The 12,343-nt window shown below is 39.2% G+C and overlaps 1 protein-coding gene across 4 annotated transcripts in view; it reads left to right on the top strand.

Moving 5' to 3' along the window:
- The window catches only part of CNTN3 (contactin 3), a 331,836-nt gene that overhangs the window by 221,960 nt on the left and 97,533 nt on the right, over positions 1 to 12,343 (top strand). For all 4 annotated transcript variants that reach the window (XM_032411781.1, XM_032411779.1, XM_032411780.1 and 1 more), the window contains 2 exons: positions 10,152 to 10,355; positions 12,008 to 12,110. In XM_032411781.1, coding sequence (XP_032267672.1) covers positions 10,152 to 10,355; positions 12,008 to 12,110 — 307 coding nt within the window. The remainder of the gene's footprint in view (positions 1 to 10,151; positions 10,356 to 12,007; positions 12,111 to 12,343) is intronic.

Here is a 12,343-nt window from a genome sequence, read left to right as displayed (position 1 = left end):
TGATAAATAAGCCAATTGGTCAACGTAGTAAATCTTTAGAAACAAAGGTCAGAAAGATGATTTCTAAAAAAAGTCAAACACTAAGCAAATGAGAATTTTAACTAAAACCTGCATTTGAACAATAGGCTCTTATTTCCTTATGTGTATTTCTCTCTAACATCAGCAGGGTTTGATTCAGGTAAATTATTAAAGTCACAGAAAAAGTATGGCAATTTTTTACAGAGTGATAGAATGATAGATTTTTCCTTGAACATATCTTCATAGCCAAGTAGGCAAGGACTAGAAACACTGGAGGCAGAGAAGAAATGTATGTGTAAACACGTGTGTCTATAATTTAGCATAACAAGCAAGTGAACATGACGTAATACAAATGCTATTTTTCAAAGTCCCATCTTTTTTCAAAGCCTACAAACTATCATCTATATTTGACTTGAACCCGAGGCTTCTGTGAAATCTCCTGAGCATATCCCTTAGTGCCTAAAGAGGTTGGCATTGATAGATGTGAAGCATGGGAATTACATTTGATGATAGATTTTAGGGGGCGTTGTTTTTTGTTATCAAGTTTATTGGGGATATTCAGACATAATTGCATATCCTGCCATAATCAGACATTTACATAGTCATTTTTAAAAATCAGGTGACTTTGTACTATTTCAAAAGTATAATTTATAATAAAACCACTACTATTTAAAGTCTATTATTCAGAGGAGTTACAGACCACAAAGGGTAAAGATCCATTTTAAAATAAGTTTTTAAATAGTATTAAAACTATTTTGATGAACAGTTTGATGTGCTACTAATGTCAAATGGTAGTATTTTGTGGGTGTATGTGTGTATATGTGTGTGTGTGTGTGTGTGTGTGTGTGAAAGAGAGAGAGAAACATTAATTTCTCCAGCTTCCTGAGGACAACTTTATTGTACCCAGTAAGAAGACCCCTGTGATTTGGTAGGGTGACTTCATCTTCTGCTAATAAACACATTCTATTTACCGGTGATAGTGGACATTTTATTCTGCTATAAAAAAAATCACCCACATGGCAAGAAGAGAAATATCAAGTCCCCATGACATTCCTTAAGGAAAGAATACAAGAAAATGAGACCTAATGAGGAATGGACAGTTATTGTGATGCTGCTCCTTTATCTACTAGTCCTTAATTACTTCAGTTATTTTTATTGCACATTTTCCCCATCTGTAGAGTTCTTTTGTATCATTTGCAACCCAGTGAAGCCCCTGTCTGGAATTAGCTTCTGAGAGTTGATGTGGAAATTGTAACCCAAGAGCACTACCTTTGGATTCATTAAAGGGTGGGCTTCCTATAGTTAGCTTGTACTAGAAAATTTCCATTTTGCAAGGACAGTGTAAATTTTGCATATCATTTTAATAGGGAGGCAGGTCAATCAAATTATAATTGGCTCCAATTAGCACTCCCATGAGCTATAGGATTCTTTAGCTTCTACTAGACTGCACTTAAAAGGAAAATGTTATTTACTGTCACTGAAGTAATAAAAAATGTCTATTATTCAGTATAAGTGATGAGGAAAGTGCAAACCTGGCAAGAGGGATTGGCATATATTTAAGATCTGCACACCGACATACACATGGCATCAAGCGTGGCGTTGTGCGAAATGTGCTATTACAAAGCACTTTCTTTCAGCTGCACAAGCAGGTCTTGGCAATGAAACTTGTAGTCATCCGCAGCATTTGGGTTTTGAGCTAATCTTAAAATTGCTTTCTAACATTTTCAGAGCCTCAAACTCCTTTGAAAAGCATATTTTTATAATGAAACAAGGAAGCAGAAAAGAAATTCATTATGTTCCCCAAGTCTCTCTTACCTTAAGATCTGACTCTTATCATTTTGGGGGTTTCTGCCTGAGTTTCATCACTATAGCAGTAAGTCCACATACAACCAAGGGGTCGCAGTAACTGCAGGTTGGGTCTGTGACAAGACAGGATTGTCCTGTCTTCAGAAGACATCACAGTAACTGGCCCATCCTGATTAGGTCTCATTTTCTCTTAGGAAAATTTAAACTACTTTCTTTAACAATGTCATGCTTCCTTAATATCCTGGCCAAAGGAAGTAGGTCAGTAAATGTCTTGCCGATGATTTTGCTCTTTCCCCTTCTCAGTTACCCTAAGTCATTGCCAGACAGCAGAGTTTGAGTGTCATTGAAGTTGGCCCCCACTTGCACGTCCTCATCTTGAGATCTCCTTGGAACAAGGAGACAAGGGTGGAGTCAGTCCACTGAAACAACTTGTATTAAGAATGGGAGAGTGTTGGGGGCACCTGGGTGGCTCAGTTGGTTAAGCGTCTGCCTTCGGCTCAGGTCATGATCTCAAGGCCCTGGGATCGAGCCCTGCATCAGGCTCCCTACTCCGCGGAGAGCCTGCTTCTCCCTCTGCCTGCCTACTTGTGACCTCTCTCTCTCTCTCTCTCTCTCGCTCTCTCGCTGTCAAATAAATAAATAAATAAAATCTTAAAAAAAAAAAAAGAATGGGAGAGTGTTGGTTCTTTGGGGAAAATTAAAAAGTTCTTCGTGAGAAAAAAGAGTGTATGTATCCAAGCAAAAATAAAGAATGGCCTCTGGAGGGCTACTTCACTTTGGTACCACATCAGTTTCAGCAGCCACAGTACCAGGAAGGAGATGAAGGTATTTGTTAGAAGAGCTTCACTGGCATTAAAACTGAAGACAAGGGCACCTGGGTTGCTCAGTCGATTAGGCTTCCAAATCTTGGTTTTGGCTCAGGTCATGATCTCAGGGTCCTGGGATCAATCCCTGCATCCTTTGGGCTCTGCGCTCAGCGGGGAGTCTGCTCAAGATTCTCTCTCTCTCCCCCCTTCCCCCTGCTCATGGTCTCTCACTCTCTCTCTCTCTCTCTCTCTCAAATAAATAAATAAATAAATAAATAAATTTTCTTTAAAAATGAAGACAGAGTCTTGTGGAGTCACAATGATGGAATATGCAGGTACCCACTGAAAATATTCCTGTTTCTGAAAGAAAATGGTAGAACCAAAAATGGTGGTCACAGAGCACATCAGGAAACTGCATTATCTCTTGGGAGCTTCCGTTATGCAATGGAAATCTCTCATATGTGCTCCCAAAAGGTGGCAGGACTAAAGCAAGAGAGAGGAGTACAGAAGATTTAGGGGACTAGCCTAAGTGCTGTGAATCTTCATGTGGTGGTTAGGACAGTATGACAGTCTTATAAGGAAGAGAGGTGTAAAAGTAAAGTAAGGCAGGTAAAGATCGCCAAACTCATAACTTGGTCCGGGGCTAATACTAACCTAGAACATGAGTCATCGAACTTTTTCTTACAAGTTTAGTCAGATAAATATTTTAGCCTTTATGGGCCATATAGTCTCTGTTGCGGCTCCCCAGCTCTGCTTTTGTAGCATAAAAGCAGCCACGGACAATAACAACTGGATAGATGTGAGTATGTTCCAAAATATTTAGTTTACGAAGCGGGTAGCTTTGTAACTTGACCCCCTAGCTATACTTTGCTGGCTCTTGACCTAAAATCAGCCGGGAAGTATAAAAGGATGAAGGAATGTCATTTTTACGTTGGGTTTTTTTTTCCTCCCCTCAAAAGTCACACTTGTTGGTACTCTAAGTAAAAATAGATTAGGCAGACATTTATAGGCTAACCAAGGAACCTGCAGCATATGTAATGTTGCCCTCAACGCAACAACTTACAAAACAGCTTTTGAAAGATAGCACGCTGAAATGTTGGAAAGGTCCATAGATGCCTTCGGCTTTGAGGGTACAGACTTTTCAATCCTAACCATTGACCTTTTGTTCTTTGAACCTTAAATATCTTCAGTTTTCTACATGGCTCTAGAGTTTTGAATATGTACTGTCTCAGATCCTTCATCAGTGGGTGTCGACTCTAAGCTCTGTAGCCAAATTTCCTTCCCAGTTGTCTGAATTGGTGATACAAATCTTGAATGACATCCAGCAAGTTCCCATGACCTTTTAATATGCCTTCTTTTTAAGGTAGGTCAAACTTTCCAGTTGGCACCAGAGAAAAGGGCCAAAGTTAGTTCTACAATTTTGTTCAACTGCGGTTTGGACAACTTTTCTAGGAAATGCCTATATAAAGGATTAAATCTCCCTCATAATAGAATTTCATAATGAAACTAGGAATAAACCCTTAAATGTCCGTAGTATGTGTATTAATGTATCTACAGGTAAACACTAGAGTGACATATTTCCTGTGAAATTGACTGGCCTCGTACTTAAGTGACCTGGGAAAAAATGCGGCCGGAGGAGCGATGTCATTTGTCACATATTTCTTTTTCAGAAAGCAGTTTCAGCACTTCATTATCTTAATTTATGGCTCTGATTGGTAAAGCCTCTTTGCTCTCTAATAAAAAGTATTTCACATACCTAATATTAACGTAGAGTTGTTAATAGAAAGCCCAGTGGCCAGGTTGTTTTGGCATAATGTGTTTGTGATTTACACCACAGGTTATGAAAGGTTTTGTAAAGTCTATTTCATTTGAGTATATAAAATTATCATTTTTATGATAGCTTTGTATTTATCATCATACATAAAATGATGTTGAAAAATCTCCAAAGAACGCTGATTTTATATATATTTTACTTTGCAGTATACAATTAATGTTTATTGCAAACGCAGATTTTTATAAGTAAACTCGGATAGTATTACAGCAGGTATTTTTTTTACTTTATTCAGAATGCAATAAATCACATAATTCTCTAATGTTTTCAGTCAGAGTGATGCCATATATTTTAACACGGTCATGCAGGCAATAAATGAAAGAGTGCAGGTCTTCTCTCTAAGACATAAAAGTTATGTCTCATTCCATCTCAATAAGAAAGTCTGTAAAGAAGGGTAGGTAGGTGCTACAAATTTCTGTTGTAACTGTCATGACTGTATATACCATATTAAATACAGATTTGATTTCTTATGGTCCATAAGTCGTTAAGGGTCTAAATCTTTGTGTGTTTTTTGTTTTGTTTTTTAGCGGGGGGAGGGGGAAAGGGAGAGAGAGAACCTCAAGCCGACTCCATGCCCCGCGTGGAGCCCAAGGCAGGGCTCAATCTCACGACCCTGAGATCATGACCTGAGCCGAAACCAAGAATCAGAAGCTTAACGGACTGAGCCACCCATGCATCCCAAGGATCTGAATCTTTGTATAAAACGGTAGAACACTAATTCATTTGCTTTGGGGTTGCTGTGATTTGCTGCCTCTTTTGGAATACCCCACCCCCTGCCACTGTATAGGTCTTATAATCATTTTGTATAAAATATGATTCTTTCTTAGGCCTTCTAACTGCAGGCTTTCTCCATTTTTTTGGTCTCTGGTCATCTGTTTTTCTCTGGAAATTTTATCTCTACCACTTAGCACTGCGCTTGGACTTAATAACGATATCTGATTGTTATCTATTATTATTATTATTTCTATTGGTTTCCTCTTGCTGGTATGGCAAATTACCACAAACGTAGTGGCTTAAAACACCATGGATTTATTATTTTACAATTCTGTAAGCCAGAAGTCCAATACAGGTGTCCCCGACCTACAGTCAAGGTGCCAGATGTTGACAGGGCTGCTGAAGGCTCTGAAGGCTCCAGGGGAGAATCCATTGCCTTGCCTTTTCCAGCTTCTAGAAACCACCTCTTTTCCTTGACTCATGCCCCTTCTTCCAACTTAGCATCTTCAAATAGCACTCTCTGGCTGACACCCCTGCTTCTGCAGTCCCAGTTCCTCTTCTCTGACCCTCCTGCTTCCCCCTTACAAGGACTCTAATGATGACCTTCCACCCACCCCTGATAATCCAAGATAATCTTCCCATCTCGATATCCTTAATTTAATCACATCTGCGAAGTCCCTCTTGCCATGTCGGGTAACATGTTCAAGATTTCAGGGATCAGGGTGTTGACATATTCTGGGGGTCATGGTTCTGCCCGCCATGCCATTATTAGGCCCAACCTCTCTCCTAAGCTTGTATTTAAAGATCTCGCCCACCCATTGGGCATTTCCTTCTAGGTTACCTACCTGAGTCTCAGAATCGACTTACAGTACAACCTCTTCCTTCCCTAAAGTGGCTCTTCCTCCCTCTTTCCTGTTTTTCCTGTTTACCCCAGCTGAAAACATTAGAGTTAAAATTTTGTGCTGTTCATCAAAGATCTTTTTTTCTCTTGTATTTGTGAGGATATACTATTTGGAAGAAATATGGAGAAAGACCATTTATGGTATTCTGGTTACATGTATTCCAATGTTAGGCCATGTTACTGCACTTTTAATTCACAAGTATACACACCATGCTATTAGGATGTGAAGAGAGAGGGAGTGCTGTTGAAAATTCTTTAAAATGTCTTTCTACACCATATAATATACAGGGAGTATACAGTCCGCATGATTGTGTGAAGATCACATCTGTAATACGCTTTGGGTGATGGTTCATAAATATAAGCACTTTGTAATTCAAGGGATACCTGTATGCCGTTCCACGATAGACCCCCAAATCTGCCTGATTATACAGATTCTCAGAGAAGAATGCAGGAGTACTAATTCCTACAAAACAGCAGCTTTGGGCGCCTGGGTGGCTCAGTTGGTTGGGCTGCCTTCGGCTCAGGTCATGATCCCAGAGTCCTGGGATTGAGTCCCACATCGGGCTCCCTGCTCAGCGGGGAGTCTGCTTCTCCTTCTGACCCTCTCTCCTCTCATGCTCTCTCTCTCACTCTCTCTCACTCTCTCTCTCTCTCAAATAAATAAATAAAAATCTTAAAAAAAAAAAAAACAGCTTTTCTCCACTGGATTCTCAAATTATGAATGATAGTTTTAGGGCTTCTGCTCAGTAATATAGCCCAGGGGGGATGAAGGTTCTATTGTTTCTTCTTTGTTTGGTGGAGGTCTCAGGATGGGCTTACACGGTTTTCCTCCCCACTGCTGATTTGTCCGGGCTTGTCTGAGAGTAGGTACTAAGAATCAAGTAGGAATGAGTTTGTAAATTTGAAGAGCCTGAGGGTGAGGTGAGGGGATTACACAGTTATTGAAAAAGGAGGTCAGTAAAAGAGGTTATTTCTTCCAGGTCTAAGGGAAGGGGCCATTTCTAATACAGAGGAGAGTCTGTTGCTCAGATTCAGCAACACTGTGTCAGTTCAAGTCTTCTGAGAAGCAGACCCCAAGATGGGATTAGAGGATCAGACTTGTTATTAAAAAAAAAAAAAAATTCCTGGAGAAAGTGCCTGTGAAAGATAAACGGGGAGGGAGCAGAAATTGGTAGAGGGAACCTCAGTCTGAGATTCAAGCCTGATAACTGTGAGCAAAGAGAGGAGAGGAAAACTTTGATAGGAAGAACACCAGACCACCAGGAAGTTCTGAGAATAGGCGTTATCTGATGGGATGTCTCCAACCAGAATTGCCCGTGGGGGAAATCCTGCACCAGGGGGAATGGGCCAGCATGAACACCCCAGTGGGCTTCATCCATTAGCTAGAAGCAGCCCCAGGAAAGTGCAGCCGTGGCACTCATGGGCTAGCAGGTGGAAGCTTCCAGTAACTGTGTTCTAGGCATTAAGTTCTCCTGAAGTGAGACCTAAGTGGGACACTTCCGTGTCTACCACAACCCTCCCTTCAATTCATCTGTATTCACTTCTCCATGCTCATTTTGGAAGCAGCCTTAAAATGATAATAATTTTGACTTTCTTCTCTTCTAACAATCCTTCATCACTAGGGTCATATAGGCAAAGCCACCACAATATCTGTATGACAATATCATGATAGTACAATATTTAAATCTTAACAGTATTAATTTGGGATTAGAAAAAATACTACGAGTGGAGCCTTATCACATTTCAGTCTAAATTACATATGTAATATTTGTTCCAAAGTGTTGCGTGTACTTATTGATCAGGCATTCTCCTTGCTATATAGTATTTCTTACATGAATTTATTCGATTTTAGGTTTTCTGACTCTGAATCTGAGTTCTTTCCACCAGCCATTCTCATTTTAGTATAAACTGGTTTAATAAGGTTGACTTCTTGTTCTTGACACCAGCGGAGGTCTATAACATATATGTTGGGGAGCAGTGGAAGTTTTACACTCACTGGACAAAAGAGACATTTTTAAATAAAAAATGAAAGGGAGAGGCGCAATCATATTAACTTCATGGATAGAACACTTTGAAAAGCAGAATGAGATGGCTTTGCCCTCTTTAAAGCAAGGTGAGGTTACGGGGGTTAGGGGATGTTGGCGTGGGACTGGATGCTTACTGCAGCAGAAGAGCCTAAGGAGCTAAGGCTTCCACAGCTGTCAATTTCAACAATTGCAGAACTCAGCTTCCCTGACCAGCATTCTTTAACTCTGTGGTTTATTTAGTTCTATTATAAGAGAAAAGTACCATCGGGGTAGGCATGAGGCCAACTGTGGAGTGGACGTTTGAGACACGTTTTTGTTTTGTTTTTTTTTTTCATACAGTCCAACAAACAACTTTAGATTTCACAACCTATCAGATGACTGATTGAAATGTCATGAAACACTCTACTGATAGGATAGAATGATGTGGAGAGCAGTTCAAGGTTAAAAATCCTTGTCTCTAAACGTGCACACAGTTTGCCACTGAATTGCTAACCTTTGGAATCATCAAACATTCCCATTTGCATTGAAGGCAGAAGGGAGTCAGTCCTGTCTCCTTGCCAACAGGTACTTACTGTGTTCTCTCCCCTGCTTGCTTTTCACATGCTCCTCACTTCATCTGGAGTGCTTTTATTATCCCTGCCTCTCAGAATGTTCTTCTGTCCTTTAAGACCCATTCTTTAGTCATGAGACAATGTCACCTCTCCTTCCTCTGAAATCCAGAGTAACTCTCACCCAGCCCTTTTACATTGTCTCAGTGTTCTTTGTGTACTGACTTACCGTCCCCCTTTACCAAAAGCAAAGACCCTTCATCCCTGGAATTATGCCTTCAATATATCCTGAATTTATTACTCACTGAATTTATTTTCATTACATACATTTTCTGAAAATTCTTTTGAAAAAGCATTACAGTAATGAACCAATATAGTAAGGCTGATGAAATTGTAAAAGACAATAGGGCCATGGAAAGAAGGAATCAAATGAGCCAACCATGGTAACTGTGCTTAAATAACAACTTGCCTCTGAAAAATGCGGGCATCTAGAACAATGCAGCATCGTATTATTTACCCTCATTACCACAGAGTAGAAGAAAATTAGTTCCTTTGGAGAAAGTTGGTTTACCTTGACCCTGAAAGTCAAGAAAACTCACACTGGACTTTACATAGGAGATGGTAGCATAATTGTATCCTTAATTAACTCAATAAATGTTTATTGAGGACTATTAAGTGTCTTTGGATATTTCATTTTGCTAATTGGGTGGGGGAGGGCAGTCAGGATAAAAGTTGACATCAGTGTTTACCAAGTGGTGGGACGACAGATAACTAAACAAGACCATTACATACAAGCAGTAAGTGCTTTAACTGATGTGAGCTTCGAGTTGCTCTAGATAGGAGAATCTACCCTGAGGACAAGGATGAAGGAAGACTTCTCTGAGGAGGCAGTTCCTTATATTTGGAACCACGCTTTGAAAACCATCTGGAAGTTATTGTGGCAAAATGGGGTTTAGTGTTGAAAGGGGGGAGGAAGGCAGAAGAGTGGATGGAGAAGAAGGACACTGCAGGCTTCTAGAGCAGCAGGTGCAAAGACACCCAGGTGCTAAGGCTTTAAGCAGGGCCTTAACCCTGCAGAGTCTCCTATTCAGGTTAAGAAATTTTGCATTATTCCCAAGAGTACCAAGGAATTGCAGAAAACTGTCATATCAGAAACTGACATGATGAGATTGGTAAATTGAAAGATCACAGAATGTGTGGTGTGGAGATACAAATTAAAAGGGAGAAAGACTGAAGCCAGAGAGACTTGTCAGGAGGTGTCTGGAGTAGTGATAATGATGATGGTAATAACTATTGCTCGCACAAGAATGCTAATCAGCAGTGTCCTCCACCATTATGCAGACTGACCGCAGAATCAGTTCACAGAACTCTTTCTCTTCATGACCTGCAATAAAAGCACTGAGCAGTACTTTGTGGTAAAGGTGGTTTTGTGTATTTTTTAGTATAATATGGAAAACTTTCCTTAATGATGGAATTTCTTTTCCCCCCAAATTTTATTAGAACTGTCATATGCTTGGATCTTCAATGAATATCCATCATTTGTTGAAGAAGACAGTCGGAGATTTGTCTCTCAAGAGACAGGCCACCTCTATATAGCCAAGGTTGAGCCGTCCGATGTGGGTAATTACACATGTGTGGTGACCAGTACGGTGACGAACGCTAGGGTGCTGGGCTCCCCAACTCCTCTGGTGCTACGTTCTGATGGTAGGAAATCTTTCAAGGTGCAACTCTAAATGTAAATGTTGTGAATACTAGCAAAAACAAATGGGAAAAGTGAAAAGTGTATCACGAAGAATTATTTCATTTTTTGGGGGAACAAAAATATTTATGAGTACAGTGATGAAGATTAATTCATTAACCATAGGTCCTTGTACCTAATCCTTCCCAGGACCAGCTTTATAGTTTTCAAGACGAGTGCAAAATAGAAATGGCGGATCCATTTTTCAGAAATTATTAAGAATTTCAGGATGTTGATAGGACACCATTGAACCAAGCATGAGGTTCTTCTGAGCCTGGGGCTCAGGTTGCATTGTCATGAAGTCACCTTTCCTGATTTCAGCCACCTTGAGGTTCTTAAAGCTGTGGTCATCTTGTTGTAGGATATAAAGCATCTCTTAAAATTTTTTTTAAATGTGCACTAGAGGGAGGGAGGTGGGGAGGATGGGGTAACTGGGTGATAGACATTAAGGAGGCCACGTGATGTAATGAGCACTGGGTATTATGTAAGACTGATGATTCACTGACCTCTACCTCAGAAGCCAATAATACATTATATGTTAATTAATTGAATTTAAATTTTTAAAAATGGGGAAAAAATTAAATAAATAAATAAATGTACACTAGATTCCCAAAGCTTACTCATTTTATAACTGGAAGTTTGTACTCTTTGACCAACCACTCCCCATTTCCCCCATCCCCAACAGCATAGTGATTATAATTAATAATACTGTATTGATACTTGAGATTTGCTAAGAGAGTAGACCTGACGTGTTCTTACCAGAGAATATTTAGAAATTAAAATGGTATCTATGTGAGGTGCTAGATGTGTTAACTTGATTGACATAATCATTTAACAATGTATACATATATTAAATCATCACATTGTACACAGTAAAAAAAAAAAAACAGGTTGTACAGTCTAAATATATGTAATCTTTATTTGCTAATCATACCTCAGTAAAGCTAAAAAGAAAAAAGAATGTTTCCTCAACCCCTTCATTGCTATTTCAATGCAATGCGCATGAGCTTCAGAGGAAGCAGATTTGTAAGCCTGCATAACTGCCCCCCTTACACAAAACCATATCTGATACAGCACAATGCCATGACCACATATTACCTAAGCATTTCTTTCCAGTCAGTTATAATTGAATTTGATCTTTCTCATTTATTAAGTTACTGTTTCTTGTCTCCAGTGTGCCATTTAATAAGTTTAAGATTGGTTTCTCTGCTACCAGGGTACCATTAAGTAAATTCCCTCCCATAATTTTTGCTCTTTAGGATATTTCAGGAAGTCATAATACATTGTATATTTCAGTTTGACTAGAAATGTCCAGATTAAATGCAGAATGAAAAGGCCTCCCATTTTACACAATGTGAAGGGCATAATGGTTTTCTTGGAACCACTCTGTAAGCGGTAATTTATGAATCATGGAATCAAAGGTCCCTGATGTTTAGTAATGTTGCATGTTTGGCCCAGTTATCTCTGTTTTGAAAAGTACCTAATGGATGGCTAGTGAGTAATTTAAATCATTAGAGCAACTAGTTCAAAATGGAGCAAAAGAAAGTTTTATATAAGAAAAATGGGACAATTCTAAAGGAAACGTTGAAACTATTAACCTTGTATTGTGGATTTACAGGTGTGATGGGTGAATATGAACCAAAAATAGAAGTGCAGTTTCCAGAAACTCTTCCAGCAGCTAAAGGTGCAACTGTGAAATTGGAATGTTTTGCTCTTGGAAAGTAAGTTTTATAACATTTACTCCAATGTGCTGAAATAGTTTGCTGTAAAAGATCAAGATAGTTTTTGACAGACTCTTCTTTTCCTTCTTTTCTAAAATTTTCTTTCATTTAGAAGCAAAGGAAAAATAAAATATAAGCAAAATGCACATACATAATTTGGGTTGAAACTTAAAAGGCAGTTTGCAGAAAATGACTGTATCTGCCTAATTTTATGAACTAGATTGGTGTTATTT

Source organism: Phoca vitulina, unplaced genomic scaffold (assembly GCF_004348235.1).
Source record: "Phoca vitulina isolate PV1807 unplaced genomic scaffold, GSC_HSeal_1.0 scaffold13, whole genome shotgun sequence".
Lineage (NCBI taxonomy): Eukaryota > Metazoa > Chordata > Mammalia > Carnivora > Phocidae > Phoca > Phoca vitulina.
Note: the sequence above shows the minus strand (reverse complement) of the source record. Positions and strands in the feature narration are given on the sequence as shown.